General features: G+C 35.8%; 1 protein-coding gene across 4 annotated transcripts in view; it reads right to left on the reverse strand.

The window, feature by feature from the left end:
• LOC120527253 (WD repeat-containing protein 7) overlaps positions 1–22734 on the reverse strand; it is a 522770-nt gene that overhangs the window by 352005 nt on the left and 148031 nt on the right. For 2 of the 4 annotated variants that reach the window (XM_039750463.1, XM_039750461.1), the window contains 2 exons: positions 15393–15482; positions 12054–12172 (listed from right to left, as the gene is read on the reverse strand). In XM_039750463.1, the coding sequence (XP_039606397.1) occupies positions 12054–12172; positions 15393–15482 (209 nt within the window). The remainder of the gene's footprint in view (positions 1–12053; positions 12173–15392; positions 15483–22734) is intronic. The other 2 variants (XM_039750464.1, XM_039750462.1) reach the window with 1 other exon arrangement.

The raw sequence follows: 22734 nt of genomic DNA on the forward strand, positions 1-22734 counted from the left end.
CCTGATTGACAAGGCTGATTCTTGCCTTGTGCCAAATGCTTTTGAGCTAGGCTCCAGCCCACAGCTATTCTGAAATGGAAGGATAAGGTCAAGAATATGGATGGGATGGGTGAAACGATGACTGGAACTTCACGTTTCTTCCAACAGTGTAAAATCATGATTTAGTGTGGACTATCAACATTAATTTTGTGGGCAATATTATTAATATTTAAATGCCCTGTGATGGACTGGCTCCCCATTATGGACTGCTTCTCATCTTTGTTATGTGACCTCCTGCCTAGGCTTCACCTTTATATGATTCTGTGGTGGAAACGGTGTGGGCTCACATATTGAGGGGATAGATTTTTATAATGAAGACTCAAAGCACTGTCCCAAGAAAAGTGTAAAATTAAGAAACAATATACTCAAATTGTGTATTGGATACAACAAAAGAAAGGCACAAAAAAGAAGAACCTAGTGAGGAGGCTTAGGGGAACATATAATGGTACCACGAAATGCCAAAGACCAAAGATTTAAATGTCACCAAAAGCAGCATCAGATACAGTGCTCTGACTCCGGCCACAACAGCACCCTTTGTGGTCAAATGTAGTAAATGCAACAGAAAGTAATAAAGTGAATATTAATTAATGTATAAATAAACAAACAAACAATGGAGGTTGGCCATAAAACAGTAGACATTACAATTTATGTATCAGTGATTATTTCCCTTCCCAGAAAATTATTGTAAAAACAAGAAATAATGCATACAAATGAAACATCTCCAATGCCATTAAAAATAAATACTGAAACTAGACAACCGTTGATTTTCTATCCATTTCAATTTAAGAATTACGTGTTTAATCATCCAAGGCTGAGAAAGTTCACATAAATCAGTTTTCCAATAAGCCGCAATTTATCATGCATGCAGATAATCACATTCAACACATGCCCTAACAAGACACAGATCTAAGCAGGAGTGTTATGGCTTGAAAAACAGTATGATGTATTTCAATGATAAACATAATAATGAAATGTTATGAAGTATACAACAAATTTCTCAGCATTTGACTTTCAACAAGTTCATTTCTTCACTTACTCAATTTTTATTATTTATATTTTCAATTTAGTGTAAACCACAGATTATAGGATTTAAATATGGCAAAGATAAAATGTAGGATAGAAACGAGTAAAATCATTACCACCCTGTTCCAGGAGCAGCACTGCATACAAATCAGTAACATCTGACAATGTTTAAATGTAACAATAACCTTTCACATAGTTATCTGACAAACTTTGCTATAAGGGATGTTATAAATTAAGAGTAACCTTGCTAGAATACCAGTATAATGGCATATAAAACGTGTACATCTCTTTAAAGTACAAAAAAAGAAAACTGCCAACCAACAACTACAAGTGTCACAGACTGAAATCACACTCATACACCAAAGTTATATCATGTTCACTTTGTTTACAAAACAGACTAAAGCTTCCTTGTGGCCAAGGTTAAGCACAAGAAATGTATTTGGTGGCTTGCAGCTAAATGTTTCATCACATACAATTGTTATCGGCAGAATCTAAGGGTATATTGCAATTATACCACAGTTAGCACTGCTACCTCACAGCTAGGAGGACGTGGTTTTGTTCCAGGTTGGGTCACTGTTTGTATGAGGTTTTCTATCCTATTAAATGACATGCATTACGTTATTTGACGACTTTAATTAGGCCCAGAATTGACTAGTGCATATATATGCTTCTACAATGGAATGGCATCTCCTCTAGGCTTGGTTCTTTTATTGAATCTGATGCTGACAAAAAATGGCATCAGAACCTCTGCAATATAAAAAAGAAAACAAGTGGAAGGAGAGCATGGATATATTGTTAGCCTAGATTCATTTAAATACTTGCATATACTCTTAACAATATTGCTATATGTGTACAATAAAGAAAAGACTGTACGAAACAAAGTAGAAGTGCCTATCTACATAACCTTTTATAAAAATTACTATCTACATGGGCTCTCTTTCCTTTCAAATTTTCAGTTTGATGTGCCTGCCTAATTAAATAATAATTATTTAATGTGAATAAAATGTCTTCTATTGGCACGGAGAGCTGAAAGCTTACACCATATAAATAAAAGTTTTTAATTAGTCTCTGTGCATTGTTTTAAGATTGACATCTGAAACTGCACTTAAAATGTGTGTTTTAAAGCGATGAAACACATACTTGAACCATGTGAATTTATACTGGTTTGTCTGGGGGGAAAAGGTCATTCTTTTATGCAATACTGCTTCATGCACTTTACATTCCACTTCCATTGTGTTATGTGGTATATACGTTGCTAACAATATGATGCTTTATATTGTTACATACATTCAGATCTCCATTTTTATAGAAACAAGTAAACTTTATTAGCAATTGTAAGTATATTTCAGAAATGCAGTATTTAGAAGAAGGTGTAGCATGTCTGCCAGTGTAACATGTATCATCATCAAACATATTTCTACATTTTGCAAGGATAAATGACACAGGCAAATGCACAGTTGTGAGCAAACCCAAAAAGATCAGGCTAGAGGGGCAGGAAACAAAAGGTCCCAGTATCTGGCCATGGTGGAGGGCATTAGACATCAGCAACCCCATAACTTGTTATCCAAACCCACAAGAATTCTTTTAAGTGGACTCAGTATAGACGTAGGTCAAGGTGGATTGACCTAATCAAAGTAAATATGAAGGTGTCTTCCAGGGATGAACTGCTGATTGCAGGATTCATGCCTTATAACTAACTCTCAAATAGCAGATTTATTGTCCAGGATTAAAGGATAAGTTTGGTATTTTTCAAGTTGAATTTCTTAACAGTCATGGTACATACAGTATTAATTTGTTACATTAATGTGTGTTCTAAAGTGAAGCAATTTTTTTTTAGAAATGAACTCATCCTTTAAACCCCAGTGCCAGTTTGAATACCTGGAGGTGTGCAGCATATGATTAGTCTTGAAGAGTTTGGCCCTGTAAATGTTGGGAATAGGCAGTACAGCTGTACATTTTTAATGATACACCAGTGAGGACCCTAGCCCCAGAAGTAACTTCAGAATGGCATTTAACAGCCTAACCTTGGCCAGAATAAAAAAGCACATTAGGAGCAAAAACAAAAATGATTTTATATAGTATAAACTGATGACATTTTGTTATGGAGGTCAGACAGCCTAAAGCCGAGGCTCTGTTATAACAGACAGAAAATTGGTTAGAGTTTAATCTATGTACTTCACTAAATAAATAACAGTGCTGCTGCCTGAAGACACTTGGATCTCATCTGATTCTTCACTAAGAAGCCTGTAATGGCAGTTTTTATGAATTTATTGCAGGGGACTAGTTCTTCCTTGCATCAATTTAAAATCATGATTATAGACTAGCAGCATTAAACTAGCCTAGTATAAGTTTACATATGCATGTACCTGGTAATAGACTGGCATCTTAGGTTGGCTGCTAATTTGTGGCTGTTGTCACCAGAAAAGACCCAAGCTCCCCATGTCCCTGTACTGGAAGAGTGGGGAGAATGGATGGACGTAAATAATAATAATAATAATGAAAATCTTAAGAATATCAAACTTTTAACACATTGTGCATGCAGCCTTCAGAAAATAGATATACGGAAATGTATCTTAATAAAACAAATTAGACAAAAAGCTATTGTTAACATCACCAGACTTTTAATTTGTTTGTTTATCAAGGGTCTTAAACATAACTTGTGGCTCATTTTAACAGGTCTTTTGTTCTGACATGTCTGATAATACATACACAAAAACATATTGGAAATTGCACAAAGAAAGTGCAAAACTAAATGTGAGTCTCAGAGAAAAAAAAAACCTTTTGCTATACACACATAACAAAGAGCTCGGCCCAATTAAGCTGTTAGAATCCCAGCTTCTGCCCAAGGTCCCTCTGATCTTTCTGGTGAAAGCTGCTCATTCAACACAATTTCAGCCACAGAAGCGCGGGTAAGGTGTCAAGGACACCCAGTCATTTATCAGATTGCAGGTATTGAGCCAGTAGCCTGCATGCTGCACTCTTAAAACTGAATCAGTAAGCACTCTTCCATACATATAGGACTTGAAAGAACGCCTTTGTTGCACTACCACCATATAAAAAAAAAAAAAAACGACAGGAGATTAATGTTTTTAGCTTGAATTTCTAAGTCCATGCTAAACAGAATTTGCATTTGTTTCATAAAATGCAGTATGTATTTCTTAAATTAAAACATTCTTTATTTGATACCTTTATACCACAAAATACATATTTAAGAAAAGATAAACTTGGTTTCAGAAAAGTCATTGCAGTCATTCATTACACCAAGTGCAATTGCAGTATATAGTAACTTATTTAAAAGTGGCAGAGCAAATCTTTCCTTACATAATAATCTAAAATATATGCTGGACATAAATAATGCAGAAGTGTTTCTGTAAAAAAGAACATCTTATTTCTTCATTTTTGAGGAGCCAACTGGCACAGAATTCTCTCAAGGCTATCACCACTGGTCCATTAAAGTAAAAATAAGTAAAACTGGTAACCCTTTAGATTAAGTACAACCTATAATGAATCTATAAGGCACATACTGTACACAATAAAACATGAACAAGGGCTTCTTTTGGTCTTAATGACACTTAAAAATAAAGTGCTTGTTAATGTTAGCGTCCTTTGAAAAACCACAAATATAATTTATCACTAAATAAATTATTTCTATTACATGCAAATCTGAGACTTCGCTCAGATTATTATTCACTATGGAGCCTTACAGTACAGTGCTAATGATACTGGAAGTATCTCAAATATACATTTTCAATTAATCTGAAACTGCACTTGGAACAAGATCTTACAAAACAATTTTGAGATAACAACTGAAAGGCAACCCTACACAGAATGTTTGCTTCTTTAATCTGCACAAGACATGGTTAGAGTCACATTAAAATGATAAACTATAAACAAGTCATTTGACCAAAACTGGACTAGACGCTACCTGTGAGACACACTTTCAAGTACCTGCTTCCTTTGGCCACATGCTTCTTCTGTATTCTCTTCTTGATATAAGCTGGACTACACTGATATTTAAGACAGCACTGGGATCATTACAAACCCTTATGCTTACATTGTTTGGGTAAAAGAAAGAGTACAACATATTAATGATCTCTGTTGTAGTAAAATGAGCTTGTACTGCTTGGTACCAATATTATTTTGCTTAAAAGGAAAACTTATGCTGACAGGCACAGTACAATGGAAAAATGATACCTTCATTTATAAAATTCATGAAAATTACATTTATATTGCTAGGAACAATTCTAACATTTCTTATCTTACTGTATTTTGGGTGAGGGTGGGGTTTAAGCGTGGTTTAAAATTCTAAGTGTTTTGTGATACAGTTTGTGGGATTGATTTTATTTCTGATTGAATTGACTTTTAAATTTCTTCATTTTTTCATTGAAATTTATACATGTTTGACATATTATAAAATGTCTTATGTAGTGCTTATTTTTAGAACAAATAAAACATTAAAAACATTTTATCAATACCAATGTCAGCTAACACTTTTTATAGCAATGAAGCTGAGCTGCTGCAGGACCATAAACCACTTTAACATTTTTAAAGAGCTGGAGTGGGACTGGAGATCTCAATACTGTTGGATGCAGCACTTAATATTCTGCATTTTGTGTATTCAATTATAACATAAATATCATGATACCGAAAACTCCAAATCACCACCAGTAAGTTTAGCATACTCTTATGTTACTGCCAGAATCTCAATCCTTTCTCAAGCACTTTTTCATTTATATTTATTTTTTTGTGTTGTGGCCTTTTGCTTTTGTCTTATTGTTTTTTATAGTTTATTGTTCTTATTAGATATTTTGCATGTGGATATTTACAAAATATTTGAGTATTAAAAGATGGTTTATTCTTACTGTTATTTCCTATGTTCTGTTTAAGATGAATCTTAAAGTGGCAAGGCCCCTTAGCATTACAGGTGCAGGACCACTCCCAGAACTATACTGGTCTGAATAAGACTCTGAGTTAGCACTGTGGTATTAGTGAAACTTCTGTTGTTCGGTTCTTTTATGGATTTTAGATTTCACTTATTGTAAGCACATGTTTTTTGGTGTTGTACTTACTGTATATTTATGAATTAGGATTGCTTCATTATGGATTTGGTGGTATTTACTTTTAGGAATACCTTTTTAATTCAGCTTTTGCTTTTGCCTTGTATGTTTATAAAATCCTGAAATATAAAGGAGCTTTAATAACACTTGAGCCAGGAGTTTTTAACAATACCCTTCTCCTTTTATGAAATTTCAATATTTTGTCTGCTTCATTTTTGCCTGTGCAGGCTGTGAAGCTTGCATAGAGTTTTGGGGCAGGGGAATTCTTAATTGTAGGCCTTACTGGAGCCTTGAGGCCTAGTTCTTGGAGGGATTTCCTCCTTTTATAGTATTTATCCATTGTCATAAGTGTGTTTTTGAATGCTTTGAGGTTTTTGTATGTGAAGGGTTTAAATTTTGACTTTAGTCTTTCTTTTGTGCTTGATGTTTCTTGTAATCAACCATTGTTCCTCATTTACTTGATGCAATTTTGTCCTTGCGGCATCCCATTTCCAATTTCATTGTCAGAATCAGTGACATCAAAAGTACTTCTGCTATAGATATGACAGTGCACAACAGGTCCCTCAGTGGATATTGTAAACAACTTAAAAATAGTGCTAACTAGCTGATTACCCAGTGGCTTCACTCACTGAGTACAAGGGAAAAAAACAAAATGTAGTATATAAATCATTAAACAGTAAACATTAACATGTAAGAAGTAAAGATACATTGAGCAGTACTGGAGTGCTTTTGGGTAAAGTACATTTTAAAGGCGCTATAACAAAACATGTACAGTGCATCCGGAAAGCATTCATAGCGCATCACTTTTTCCACATTTTGTTATGTTACAGCCTTATTCCAAAATGGATTCAATTCATTTTTTTCCTCAGAATTCTACACACAACACCCCATAAGGACAATGTGAAAAAAGTTTACTTGAGGTTTTTGCAAATTTATTAAAAATAAAAAAACTGAGAAATCACATGTACATTATTATTCACAGTCTTCACCATGAAGCTCAAAACTGAGCTCAGGTGCATCCTGTTTCCCCTGATCATCCTTGAGATGTTTCTGCAGCTTAATTGGAGTCCACCTGTGGTAAACTCAGTTGATTGGACATGATTTGGAAAGGCAAACACCCGTCTATATAAGGACCCAAAGTTGACAGTTCATGTCAGAGAACAAACCAAGCATGAAGTCAAAGGAATTGTCTGTAGACCTTAGAGACAGGATTGTCTCAAGGCACAAATCTGGGGAAGGTTACAGAAAAACTTCTGCTGCTTTGAAGGCCCCAATGAGCACAGTGGCCTCCATCATCCGTATGAGGAAGAAGTTCGAAACCACCAGGACTCTTCCTAGAGCTGGCCGGCCATCTAAACTGAACGATCGGGGGAGAAGGGCCTTAGTAAGGGAGGTTACCAAGAACCCGATGGTCACTTTGTCAGAGCTCCAGAGGTCCTCTGTGGAGAGAGGAGAACCTTCCAGAAAGACAACCATCTCTGCAGCAATCTACCAATCAGGCCTGTATGGTAGAGTGGCCAGACAGAAGCCACTCCTTAGTAAAAGGCACATGGCAGTCCGCCTGGAGTTTGCCAAAAGGCACCTGAAGGACTCTCAGACCATGAGAAACAAAATTCTCTGGTCTAAAGAGACAAAGATTGAACTCTTTGGTGTGAATGCCAGGTGTCACATTTGGAGGAAACCAGGCACCGCTCATCACCAGGCCAATACCATCCCTACAGTGAAGCATGGTGGTGGCAGCATCATGCTGTGGGGATGTTTTTCAGCGACAGGAACTGGGAGACTTGTCAGGATAAAAGGAAAGATGACTACAGCAATGTACAGAGACATCCTGGATGAAAACCTGCTCCACAGCGCTCTTGACCTCAGACTGGGGCGACGGTTCATCTTTCAGCAGGACAACGACCCTAAGCACATGGCCCAGATATCAAAGGAGTGGCTCCAGGACAACTCTGTGAATGTTCTTGAGTGACCCAACCAGAGCCCAGACTTGAATCTGATTGAACATCTCTGGAGAGATCTTAAAATGGCTGTGCACCGACGTTTCCCATCCAACCTGATGGAGCTTGAGAGGTGCTGCAAAGAGGAATGGGCGAAACTGGCCAAGGATAGGTGTGCCAAGCTTGTAGCATCATATTCAAAAAGACTTGAGGCTGTAATTGCTGCCAATGGTGCATCGACAAAGTATTGAACAAAGGCTGTGAATACTTATTATGTACATGTGATTTCTCAGTTTTTTTATTTTTAATAAATTTGCAAAAACCTCAAGTAAACTTTTTTCACATTGTCATTATGGGGTGTTGTGTGTAGAATTCTGAGGAAAAAAATGAATTTAATCCATTTTGGAATAAGGCTGTGACATAACAAAATGTGGAAAAAGTGATGCGCTGTAGCACTAACAGTAGCTTAAATGTATTCGGATCATCTCTCGGTAGCAGATCCCTTGTGAAAGGCGTTACACGACCGCTGTGGTATAGAAATTACATTTTCTATGCGATCCTGCAAATTTCTGCTTGACAACCTTGCACTATGTGCCTGTGATTTAAAAGAAAAATTATTCTGTGAAATGTGGACGCTGCCCTTCCATGCTTAACGGGCAGAAGGTCCAAACAATTCCCAAGTTCAAAACTTAACATGAAGAGGTTGGTACATCTTCTTAGATGTAAACCCTCCATCATCTTAAAAGAATTCATCACAAAAGCAACCTTGAATGTTGCGGGGTTTTAGTGACCTGAACTCACCTTAAGGGACATTAAGTAGACGTGCAGTGCAATTTACAAAGAGAGTTTTGCTTCGATGGCGCCAATCACACTCCTTCACAAAGATTTCCACTCTACCATGAGCCGAGGGGGACTCGAAGTGTCACAAACAGTGCGAGAAGAGAGGACGCTGCCTGAAACTGCAAAACTCTCGACCCGGCAGAGCAGCCCAACATTCCGCGCCTCCCAGCGTCCACTTTGTTTTCACGACCCCTCGCTGCTGAAGGCAGTGTCGTCTACATATTGTTTACAGCTCGGCACAGTTAAAATGTAGAAAGACACAAAGCTGTTTTCCTCATCTCTTCTATCAAGTACTGCCAATTAAAAAAAAATTATAATGTGGCAGTTTACGTGACAGTCACGTGGACGAATAAATAAAACTTCTCTGTCAGAACGCGCCTGTTGGCGGACGGCTCAGCGCTGGAGTCCAGAGAGTAGGGCTGGGAGATGGTGACGTGGGAACACACTTCTATGGGATAGATCAGCGTGTTTGTGTTTACTTCTTTTCAATATCAGTAAAATAACTCTCACACAAATAATAACAATTCGTAAAGACGATATAAAAATGGCGTCCACAAACTAAGTGATTAGTTCCTGTATTATAATATGTTCTGTGGTCATACGTAATTTCTGTTTTGCGTGGTCATACGTAATTTCCATTTCAAACACAAAAAGACTTTTATATATATATATATATAGATTACAGTAGCTTTTTTAACTAAGTAGGTAATAGCATTAGGATACTTGTGTTGGCTTCAGCTTTAGTTTTGTTTCTAACAGTGTGTTGGTCTTTGCCTTGTTCTGACTGATTGCCTAGCTTTGACTCACAGCTAATTTCTAACCATATCTTTTGGCTCCCTTTTGATTTTACTCTTTTTCCAGCCTGTTCACAATCATTCCTGGGTACAGTGTTAGTGCCATTAACATATTTTAGTTTTTCAAGAGCAGAGCAGAATCATAATACTCAGAATTTCATAATGTGACTAATATTTTATTTTCAACCAAACACAATTTAATATTATACAACTCTCTATCTTAGAATGTTTCACATAAATGAAATTTACTAAGTACTTGTTCGTCTACTTTCTACACCTGTTTATTCTAAAACAAGTTCAATGGGTGCTTTTGCATACCAAAGCCCATCCGGGTGTAAGACAAGGACTAATTCAGAAGAGGAAAACAGCCCACTTCAGAGCACATCCGGAACATGCACATACATATTTGCTTTTACTGTGCCAATTTAAAGCCACCAGTTAACTCAACAAACACTGATGTAGGATGTAAGAAGAAAACAAGTTACTTGCAAAAAAATCCATAACACACAAAGAACATGAATATTCCAAAAGTAACAATACTGAAGTAATATTTGTCTTTTGTCTTAAATTTTAAATATAGCACATATTAACATGAAATTTTCAAATCTGCTTATGCATAGTCAGAGTCTCAGGGTACAGAGCATATTTGGGCAGCCCCGATGTTAAGGCAAAGACAGGGTGCAAAGCCATTACAAGGCCAACATTTACTGTTAACTCAGAGTAACCAAGTAACCTAACCTGCTCATCTTTGGAAATGTTAAGAAAAATCTGGAATACCTTTGGGAAAATCTATACAGACACTGGGAATATTATGTTGTGTTATACCACAAATACTAACTGCATACAAGAAACCAGGACACTTGATCTGTGAAGCGGCATAGCTCACCACTGAATTATTGTGCTGTCCACCTTAAATTAATACACTCAACATTTCTCATTATCCTCCAAGGGAATACAAATTAAACATAACCTGTGCCATATTAAATACCTATAATGAATTGAGAACACTGCAGTAAAATAACTGTCTCTTAAAGAGCAGAAAATGTTTTTGCAGTAAAACTAATGATGTCCTTTGTAACATTCTCTGCTCATGCCAGAATTAAAGGCAGCTACTATAACAAAATACGTAAGTTCTTCTTCCATAATTTCTTTGGTTTACAAGAAACCCACAAATATTGTCTCTGAATTGTCAACCACATTTTTCTACATACTGCGATGTGTACTTTAGACTTCCCATAGGTGCCCATTAAAGCCCAACCACAACCAAGCAAAGCTTACATTGTTATTGGAAAATCAATTCAATGCAACATAACCATCGGATTCAGCGTAAACTTACAGAACTATTACAGATATCAGCTCCATACAACAAACTCTGGTTTACAATAGAGTTACTTTATTTGGATAGAAAACTAAATAATTTAACTTTTGTTTAAGGGTAATGCTTTGGAAACTGGTCTCACACTGCTCATGTAAACTTCATGTAAAGGGCATGAGACAGAGTACAGGAGTCAGGTGGAGAACTTTTCTTCTTGTTGCAGAAAGAATTGTCTGCAACTTAACACCATTAAAACAAGGAACTGGTTATTGACATTCGCTGCATCAAAAGCCTCTGTATCCGGTCACTATTCAGAGAGTTCATGTAGAGATGGTACACTTCTGCAAGTATTTGAGGGCCTACATCAATGATAGATTGGACGGCTCCTGGAACACAGAGGAACTCTCCAATAAAAGGTAGAGCAGGCTCTTTTTTCCCCCAAGGACACTGCAATTCTTCACATTTTCTACAACTCTGTAATGGCCAGTGTGATTTTCTAAACTGTGGTGTGTTGGGCCCACCAAATCAACAAATTAATTAAAAGAGCAGGCTCATTTGTGGGACAAACTCTGGATCCCCTGGAGGTAGTAGCAAATGAGAGAATTAAAACAAAAGTGAGTGCCATTATGAACAATGCTACACATTCTCTCTCTGACATACTCGCACCAAGGACTTGCGGCAAGCAAATCTTTCAGCAAAAGAGTGTCTGAAAATGCTACTGGGGTGCCTTTTTACAAAACAGCAATACACCTGCATAATGCCTTGCTGTAACTGTAACTACCAAGTCAGAAGTTTTCTTCCTTGTTAATTTTCTTCCTTTTAAGTCATTCTGGTGTGTATTCAAACCATATCTATCTATCTATCTATCTATCTATCTACGTTCTCAGTTCTATTTGTTCTATCTATTTTACAAACTCATTTTCATGTATGTCCTAAATTATACCTTCCACATTTTACTTAAAATGGAATAGGAAAGAAAAGAGGGTTAAGAAAATAATGCATAACTGAATGAAATCAAAGGTAGGCAGAAATGTGATTTCCTTACCTCTAGGCAACGATCCTGCCATCTGCGAGCTAACATCTCAAGAAGAGGAGGTCTAAATTTATCTAACCCCAGTAAATCTGGCAGCATAACACAGTGCATGGCAGCTAGCTGACTCCATCCTGTGAATGAAAGTAAAATAAAATGACAAAAAGTTGATGCTAAACAAAACAAGACCAATCCTGATTAAAAGTAATGCACTGCACTCCATGGTAGGACCTGTAAGGAAAAAATAGAAAACTAGAGATGATTTTTGAGTGGCTTTCTATTGCCTCTAAAGCCATGGTAAATGTAGGCTGATGAAATATTTAACAACAGATTTTCTCCCAACTTGATTTATCTGCCCCCAAAAATAAAGAAAAAAACAGTATGTTAAAGTAAATTTCATTTAAAATATGCCAACTTTTTTCTTGTTCACTGAAACTGTACATCTTCTTAAAATATTATAACATTAAGCTTTCTTTTTCCGATAAGAAGTGAAAAGTATATAAAAAGCAAACAAAGAGGGAACATGTTCAAATCGTTTTCATTTGTTTGAAATACACCATAAGCAACACACTGGCTTAACAGCATTTCAGAAATTCTGAACATTTAGGGGTTGATGGTTTCCTAATGTCAGTTCCCTGCTGGGACACAGTTGTCATGCAGATTGAATAAAACTGTGACTACATTCAGTCCATAAGAGGGGAATTCCACATATAATGTTCCTCAACCAGAATATTCCTACTAAACAAAGCTGAAGAAATCTTTATAAACCAAAAAGCCCTCACCTTACCTAAATACCTCAGTGTTTTATTTTCAGTAGTGCCTGAACAAAGTCTGCTGGTCAAGTAAGTATCACTTAATGACAAATAGGACACAAAATAAGAAAAACACTGAAAATAGCAAAAAAATAATTTCTTGCTCTTTTTATCTGAAGCAAATTTAAACATCCTCCATCAATTCTGCTCAAGTGCTCCATTACATTTCTGCAATTCTATCCACTGATCTGACTTTGCTGATGGTCATCAAGTAATATGCACTATACTTGAAATGGCAATCTTCTTGAAGAGAAAAAGTTACAAAAACATGCAGGACTTCATAAATTTAAAGGAGTCTGGTAGATTTTTTCCATTATGAAAGATTGTTAATCTGTAAAGACGGTGTACTTCCTGATTCTCTCATCAGCTGGCAATTCAAAGAGCACAAGCCTGTCTTCCAACATCTTTTCTTTCAGGCTTACTCAATCCTTTCTGATTGCCAAACCCAGCACAAAGCTTAGAGATAGTAAAAGTGTAATAGACAGACCGTGACCAATTCAAGAAAATAATTTTCAATGTCTCCTCCTGCATCTCCCATCATAATGGTCAGGTTATCAAAGATTTGAGCAGTACTTATGGAAAGGATCAGCTCAGAGAAGCAAAATAGTTTCAGTATGATGTCTAAGTGTACTGCTTGAAGGATATTTGAACTTAAAACTACTTCATTTAGTTTTGGGTATATTAGACTGGGATGCGAGTCATAAATGTCAACACTGTTACCATATAAGTGAAATGATGTACAAATTATGTTTCTCCTGATACAAATGCCACTAATTCATTAAGTGCCAAACAGGAAAGAAGTCCTGTTTTTTAGTCTAACGGTTTTGCTAACTTCTGGCCCACGACAAATAAGTGTATAATCTGATTGGATGATTAAGCAAGTATTTCATAGCATGAATTGCTATCCCAGTTTCACCTGCCTAAGGCTATTTGAATTAATGCAAATAATTTTTATTTTGCAAATATGTCTTTAAACTGCAGTTTAATTTGGACAGGGGGATTCCAATAAAAGGCCAACTATGAACAAAACCTACGGGAAGATTCAAAGTGCAAAGCTCAGCAGCAAATTATTTAGGTGACACATAGTGAGGCAAATAATAATCTGCTACTAAAGAGGTGAAGAGGTCAAAATATCCTAATGGTCAGCACTTAAGACAAGGGCTGCAGTCTTACCTTACTTTTCTAGGTCACTGAAAAATAATTAATCCTGAATATAAAAAAAAATAATAAATAAAATGTTTGAGGTTCTCTCTGATACTTTCAAGTGGGATTTACAAGCATGCATGTCTTGGAAACTATAATGGTGATATGGCACATTGTGATCTAACAATCATTTGTACATGACAATCTTTCACTTTGTTACATTTAATGGTATCTCCCAAGTCATGAAGTATATTAAATTAAATGATATCATAAATGACATTGTAAAGAACATGAAACAGGGATCAACCTGATTCTGTGTGTCCCTGTAGTGATTGAGCAATAATAAAAAGACCATCTGGTGTTTTGCTGAGGAAGGTGAGACTTTAGCTTAATGCCAAACCTGCAATCTAATAATACTGAATATACTCGTTTCAAGAGTACAGTATCTTAAGGCTCTGTTTAAAGTGGCAAGGTTTCCTCAAAAGGAAAAGTAAAAGAGACGTACTGTAATTAGGCAAAAGAAATAAAATGCTCAGTGTTTTGGACCAGCCAGAGCCAACTTCAACCATATGCACAAGCCTTCAATTATCTGAGGATATTTTATAATTTAGAAAGTCTTCTAATGCTCAGTCTGCTCAAGTCCCATAGGCAAGCACACCTAAGAATGTAAGTTATGCAGCATTTTTCAGAAACACAAGGCTGCTTACAACACCATATGTGAAATAGATAAAATACAATTGTAGGTAGTGTATGAGAAGACCACGGACATGTTCTCCAAGTAAAGTAATCTTTCAGTATACCACTCTGGTTGATAAAATATTTTACTTGGGGGACCACTGATTACAAGATATATAAAATATTAAACAAATATGGCTTCCAAGAAAGAAACAGGCTCCCTGTTCCCTTCACTTGCCAGCTGACTGAGAGAGCCAAGATTTAATTCTGAGGAAAGATTCAGGATAATATGATATGTAAAATCAGTATATACACAGAGTTTTTAATATCACTTGTCTCCCATCAAAACAAGCAGTACCAAAAATTACAGTTAAAAATTATAAATCCAGAAGATGAGCAATATAATAAAATATAAATTTCACCAATGTTATGGTCCTGACTGACAGCTTTCAGCCATAATGGAGAAAAAGGCAAGAGGGAAGACATTTGTAAATAAGGAGGTACATAAAAAGAGAATTCACAAGTAACAAAAATATATGACTTCAACAGCCAAACATGCATCGTACAAAATGCAACTATGAACGTACACAGGACAAAGGTTAAAAAACAGACAAATACACACAATTACCACTCAAGTGAAAAAGAACACATGGAGGAGTAGGAGAAAAAAAAAAAAAACTACACAGGGAATAAGTAGTAACGCTTGACAAATTGTGGAGAGTACCTTCATTTACTGAGGGACAGGTATGTAAAGCAGGGCCAGAGCCACAGTGAACAGCCTCAGGGCTCGCAGCAGCAGAGAAAGGTGGAGCAGCTTGCAGAGGAAGAGATAAATAGAAAACAGAAAGTAAAGTCTGGTAGTAATTTTAAAAGAAAGAAATGCAGAGTTAGTGTTAATGAAGAAATAAATGAAAAAAAATAAAATAAAAGCGAACATATATAACATTTTTATTTTAAGCGAGTGAGTCGTTATAAGCAGACTGGTGATTTTCTGCAGTTTTTGAAGGTAAAAGTTGTAAATATAGTAAAAATGATGTTATATGCTCTAGCAGTTTAAATCACTTCCATCCTTACTCTTATTAATGTGAAACTTTCTTCAATACTGAGACATCAAATCTGATTCACCTCCAGTGCCATACTGGAAAACTTTTAAAACTTTTCAGAGAAGCATTTAATGATTTTCATGGGGGAAACAGAATGGGAAAAATATCTAATTATTAATTATTTCAGAGAAATAATGTGCCCTGTTGTAAGTTACAGAAGCGAAGGAAGCCATGCTAGTGAACATGGTTCTCACCACGGTTAGTTAATTCAACATGCCATGCCAGAAGCATGTTAAGGGTGTTTAACTCCTTTAGAAGCAGAGAAGCAAAGGGTAGCAAAGATATGAATATAACAAAAGAACAATCACAGAGAATCGAGCATTATTAAAAATACAACACTCATAAAACTACCCTGATTTTTTAAAAGAAATTTAATGAATTGATTTTCATACATATTACTCTCACATTCAGTTTCCAATATGACCACCTCGTGAGAAGGTTTAACAGACTTCTTATAATGGGCAATGTTACAAACATCAATTCTTCTCACATCAGACAGACTGTTATGGACATGAAAAAGAACTTAAATGCCATTAAAAAAATATGGAAACTGTATTTTTTATTTATATTTGGACTGAGATATAGTGTGATACTAAATAAAATATATATAACTTAAAGCCACAGAAAAAGTGATGCATGAAAATATTTTAATTGTGTAATATACTGCTCAGCCACCAGTTTGGAAAGTGTACACTGAAAGAAATTGCCTTTTTCTTCCATGCTGTATTTCTTTGAAGTGTTGTTGAACTATCGTTGTGGGTGTCCTCCAAATCTGATAGGAGATCTCTCACAACATGTATTATAGAGAAAAGCCAAGCAAAATGACTCATTTTATTGGCTAATGAAAAAAATTACAATATGCAAGCTTTCGAGGCAACTCGGGCCCCTTCTTCAGGCAAGATGTAATACAGAAACTGGAATTCCCTGTGATCATATACACACACTAATACAAGAAACAACATTGGTAAATCCTTAAATGAAAAATCTTAAATGTAAAAAATTAGATTTATTCAGGTCAAGATTAAGTTAACAAGAGAGAGAAGGACAATGTATGGCCAAGATCTTTGGATAAGATATGTATTATATAAAGTCTGTACACTGTACACAAGTTTCTGCTGTGGTGAGACATTCTTTACAAATATTGTTCAGCCTCTGACTAGGTTTTGACATGCTTTAGATACATTCAGTTTTTATGAAAAGCTGTGCACATAATGAATGACAAGTATCAACTCTTCTGTACTATCTATGTAATTGGGAAGTGAGTTACAGAGAGATAAATATGTTCCATATATGACTGTACTAACTACTTCTTGTCGTCATTAGTTTCCTTCTCTGGCTCACAATAAGGCTGAACCTAATTTTTCGGGTCTATTCTGTGTTGTAAAATTCTCAGCTTATCTGTGAGTATATACGTTAAATCCTTTTTTTTAAGAATAAAGAAGACCCCATTCTACACTCCTGGTAAAAGACATTCCCACAAAAAAAATAAGAATCTTTGGAATTGTTCATTGACAGGGCATACATTTCAGAAGAATTGAACAAGACTATGTAAAGTAAACAGTGCACTCTTCAGTTTTCTGGAAGATTTCAATATGTCACAGACTGCAGAATTAAATATGAAAAATGACCAGTTCTTGTCAATCAAAATCTGGAGTCTTTGCCCTTCACACTGTAATTGTTGTTTTATTTATTAGACAGAAAATCATGCAAATAACTGTACACATACATCCTAGGCTTCACTGACATATTTTCTTCTTCCATATGAAATTAAAAAATTCTGAAATTTTAATCCAATTTTTATGTGTGAGTAGTAAAAGAGGAAACAAATTTTTCAGCCAGACAGTATGAGAAACACAAACAGAATGACAACTTAAACCCATATTTTATATATATATATATATATATATATATATATATATATATATATATATATATATATATATATACAGCAACCCCTCCTCGATAACGGGGGTTGCATTCCAGACCCCCCCGCGATAGGTGAAAATCCACGAAATAGAAACCATATGTTTGTATGGTTATTTTTATATATTTTAAGCCCTTATAAACTCTTCCACACTGTTTATAAATATTCCCTGCAGAGTTATACAGCATAATCCCTTTGTATTCTCTTAGATATTAGGTAAGATTCATTGAAATTATGTATATAAACACACTGTTTATATACAGTAAAACCTAAATATTATTTTAAAGATATTAAATGTCTCCGATATCGCATATGTTACAGCCATTACGATAGACAGGCCACCAGCAATAAATACGTACAATGCAAGAAAAATAGTATACAGTAAATGTGTGTACAGTGACACTAAACGTCACGTACATGTACTAAGTACTGTAAGTAGAAAATTAATTATGGTTACTCACCAACAATGACACGATGATTTGTCCGATAACAATGAGTTTAATTTTACTGCACAACAAAGGAGAGCGTTACAGCTCTTCCAAAGGAGCCACTTCAGGCGATTGTGTACCACTGCAGTTGTTCTTCTTCTGGCAGTCTTCAATCCAAATCCCTAAAGCAGATTCCATCCAGACTACTGCCTTATTACATCCACTTACAACTCGTTTTGCACCCTGGTTAAAAGGACACTGCGGCCGTATATCTTATATTCCTTTCCTACTTTTTAAATAAAAAGAATCGTAGCCTTCAACAAATCCAAAACGTTTACCTTTTCGCAATCGTAACATCTTCCATTTGCGCTTGGGCACGGCCTCTGAAGCAGTAGCAGATCGTTTTGAAGCCATAATGAAGGGCTTGACTATGCACAAAGATAAACACAAAAGAGCACTACTCTTTACACAGCGAAACACGTTGATGCTGAATGAGCAAGACGAGACTTCCTGGTTAACACTGCATTCAGCACGCAGGAACTTAACTGCGTGCTCTGATTGGTTAGCTTTTCGGTTAATCGCCAATAGCGTCCCTTGTATGAAATCGACTGGGCAAACCAACTAAGGAAGCATGTACAGGAAGTAAACAGACACATTGTCCGCAGAACCCGCGAAGCAGCGAAAAATCCACGTTATATATTTAGTTATGCTTACATATAAAATCCGCGATAGAGTGAAGCCGCGAAAGTCGAAGTGCGATATTGCGAGGGATTACTGTATATATATATATGGGTAGATCGTAAATAACTCCTTAATGAAAGTGATCAATGACTATGAACACCTGTAAAAGAATAAATTTCCAGGAGAAGAGAGTAACCATTTTTCAAGGCAAAAAATCCACCTCTATGCAGCACAAACTAAAAAAATAGAATACAGTAATTTCTAATACAATACACTAAAGATAAAATGTTGCAATTTTGCTCCACACCTATTAATACCTAATTTTTCCCTTAATTTTTTTTTTTTAGATTAATGTTCACTTGCAACTCATTGGACCAGGCCAGGCACAATCAATTTCCCACTGGAATAAAAAGTCAGTAATTTAGTTAGTGTACTATGATAGAAGATAATACACTGATCAATTTATTTGAACTAAGATCTGACTAAATGCCAGAAACTACATGAAACCTGTTACTGTAAATACTGTTTTTGAAGTGTTTTTCTTAAGATAGATACAATTGCCTCTTTCCAGTAAATAATTAATTAGATATTTCCCCCATGACTTTTACTCTGCATGTTTAAAGATCTCATTCCAATACAAAGTATCTAAGGTTAAGGCTTATGCTTACAGAGCATAATGAACTTGTATTACAAAATACGAAGCATAAAAAATTCTAATCAATTATGGGTGAGAAGTAAAAGAAGTGTTAAACTGCTGTTTTGTTACCTGTGCATTTGTATTAATATATTTTTTGCCTACTTAATGTATCCATATTAGCAACAAACAAAGTATACATACAGCAGATATGTAAACTGTGGCATGTTACTAACCATAAACAATTAGCCCTACAGAGAGTATGAGCAACATCTCGTGCAAGTTTTTCACCACAATATCGCAAAGCTGTTACTTCTGGTTCCACAATAAGCCTTCATAAAAAAAATAATTTTAAGTATTTTTATTAGTGCTGGGCAGCGATTAAAATTTTTAATCACGATTAATCGCAGACGATCACAACAATCACATTATGTGTAAAATTCAATAATAAACTCAAAAGAGTGCATTGCGTATATTTGCTTTGCAAACACTTTAAACAAATAAGGTGCTTGTAACAGCAATATTCCCTTTACATAGTAGCAATTAAAATATTTCTTGTAAATCGCAACTTAAACATTAGTGCAATCATATCAAATATAAAACCAAAGCTATTTGCCACTGCCTATTTTATCTAGTTTGTTACAGAAAAACAAGTTACCCTCAGAGTCCAGAGCCACAATCACAACATTAGAACAGGCACCTTCTGAGCAACAGTAAGTTAACATTTCTAAATCGGTTTTCTTTTTTATCTGAACAGATACCTTGCAGAAACATTTTCTTTTATCAGGGAGCAGCATAAACAGTCGATGTTCAGTAGCAACTACATGAGCGCTAATATTTTTTCCAAAAAACTCAGTTTTCTGAAAAGCACACAAAGCAATGGTTTCACGCATAAATCAACATAAAACGTCTGTTACTGCCTGTCGTGCATGCTGTCGGCGCCCGTTTGCAGTTTGCAGCAGCAGCAGCAGCTGCACAGGGGTTGGCTCAACGGCCAGCAGGAATGCATGGTGGACTGGCTGCCTGGCTGTCTTTGTGAGACAAGTGCGCGGAGGAGGCAGCTGCAGTGAGACGCAATATGGTTTGTACCTCCTGTCATCGTAAGTGTCTGTCCTCCCAGGAGAACGTTGCCATAGGTGCATCAGCTACACAAACGTGCTCAGCACCACGTTCAGCTGGGGACCGATCAGCTGATGCCAGTACCTCACTTTTGTTTTCGATCTACATCTCCAGATCACTTGCATCAAAATCGGAGTCCGACAAATCAGAGTCCGATTCAGCGATAATATGAAAAAAAGTCACCCACAGATTATTTTGCTTTGAGCATTCACTTTGGTGTCACGACTCCACATGCCATTCATTCATGCATGAGTAGGGAATTGAAGTCAAATCAACAAAGTTAACTTTCCTGCTAGCAAAAGTGCATGGAAAAGCGCTGTAACAAGAAGATCACTGATCTCTATTGATCGCTAGCGAGACTGAGGCTTTCAAACTAATAATAATAACAAAAACTGCATTAACATGCCATAAAATAATTGTTGGCGTTAATCAATTCATGCTTTAACGTGATAATAATGCGTTAACTTGCCCAGCTGTAATTTTCATACAAATAACAAGCAAAAAATGGTTATGATTAAATAAAATGTGTAGGTTGAAAGACTTTATTAACTTAAATGTTCCAAATATAAAAATAGTTTTATTCTGAAATTCGCAAAAACATGGCTTTAGAAAACTATACAAACAAAATGAATAAGGCTTTACCATACAGGATACCACATTAAAATCCTGAAGAAAAAGCCAAATACAGTTTTTATTCAAAAGTTCAACTTTGTTCCTTATCCATTTCAATGCAAAATTATAAGAAGATATGCAATATAGAAAATAAAGTCTCTTTTCCAAAAGCCAGTTAATGGAAACAGCTTTTTGCAAAAAAAAGGCAGAGATGAAAACTGTTGACTAAACCCTGCAGACATATGAGAGAGACAAATAACTACAGTTAAATTACACTTAAAGCTGATGTTCTTTTGCTTACAAATTCACCTGGACTGCTGCTTCAGCTACTGTATAATAACTGAGACAAAGACAATTTGAACTTTCAACATTTAACTTGACATTTGTACTATAAAAAAATTAATGGTAAAGGAAAGTTTATGTTGGTTTATAAAAAAAAAATCAGTCAGAAAAAAAACTGTACAGATCATCATTTTTTGTAAATTTTATATAAGCAGACTGATTCTATCAGAGGTATGACAAAGCATGGTTTTGACCTCTAACCTCATCTCTCTCAATATGTTTGTCTGTTTCTCCTTTTCTGATCTAAAGTTTCATTTGAAGTCCTCATTGTTGCAATTTACTCAGCCCAGACAATGGCTGAAGAACACACTTTTTGGATAATTCTAGACATAAACCACCCTGTTGTGGGAAAATGCAAAACTACATTTTTCATTTATTCTATTTAAAAAGTATTTAAATGTAGGGACAGATAGGTTTTTTAGATTGGTGTACTTTTACAAAATACAAGAATATTAATCTTTTAATTTTTGTGAATTATGCCCCTTTTAGACCTGAAATCATTCCCATCTCAAGGCACAATCTTGTAATCAGTGCAAACTGCCACTGTGAGGAATATGGAAGAGACAGTAAGTGATGCGATCAAGAGAACACTGCTGATAAATTTAAGTGAATGTTTATACAACCACCCTATACTTGTGAGAGGAAAAAGATAATGCATAAACAAACAATGAATTGAATCATACTTTATAAAAGAAATACAAAATGCCTCATTCAAAACCAAACAGAAAGCACTCTCCAATTCTCAGCTGCAATGCATATTAATGCACACATTCTCAATCATAAATGGAACCCAAGGTGCATTATTGCAGGTAAAACCTCTTACACTGTAGATAAAGTGTCCATAACTCTGTTCATTTTTCAGCTGCAATATACATTTAATGTACAATAGTGGGAACTGTTGAGAGACTCATGCATTCACATAGCTGAGGTCAGCTTGCACCAGAAGGAGGTCTTTAATCATGTGTCTCATAGGCTCATGAGCAAGCTCCAGAAAGTTTCACGATAGAAGAAATGTTCTGTTCATATGATGTGCTTTGACATCTCCAGCACAGTGCTGGCAAATAGCTGGAAAACTGACCTCTTTCCAGTCCTCTCAGGTGTAGGACTAGGCTACCCTCTTTCACCTCTTTATGTCTGCTGTATTGAGCTCCCGTCAAAAGCATAAGACAGAATCTGGAGATCAGAGGGTCACCACATTGAGGAGACACAAGAGGCTAAGTATT

This window comes from Polypterus senegalus, chromosome 4 (assembly GCF_016835505.1).
Source record: "Polypterus senegalus isolate Bchr_013 chromosome 4, ASM1683550v1, whole genome shotgun sequence".
NCBI lineage: Eukaryota > Metazoa > Chordata > Cladistia > Polypteriformes > Polypteridae > Polypterus > Polypterus senegalus.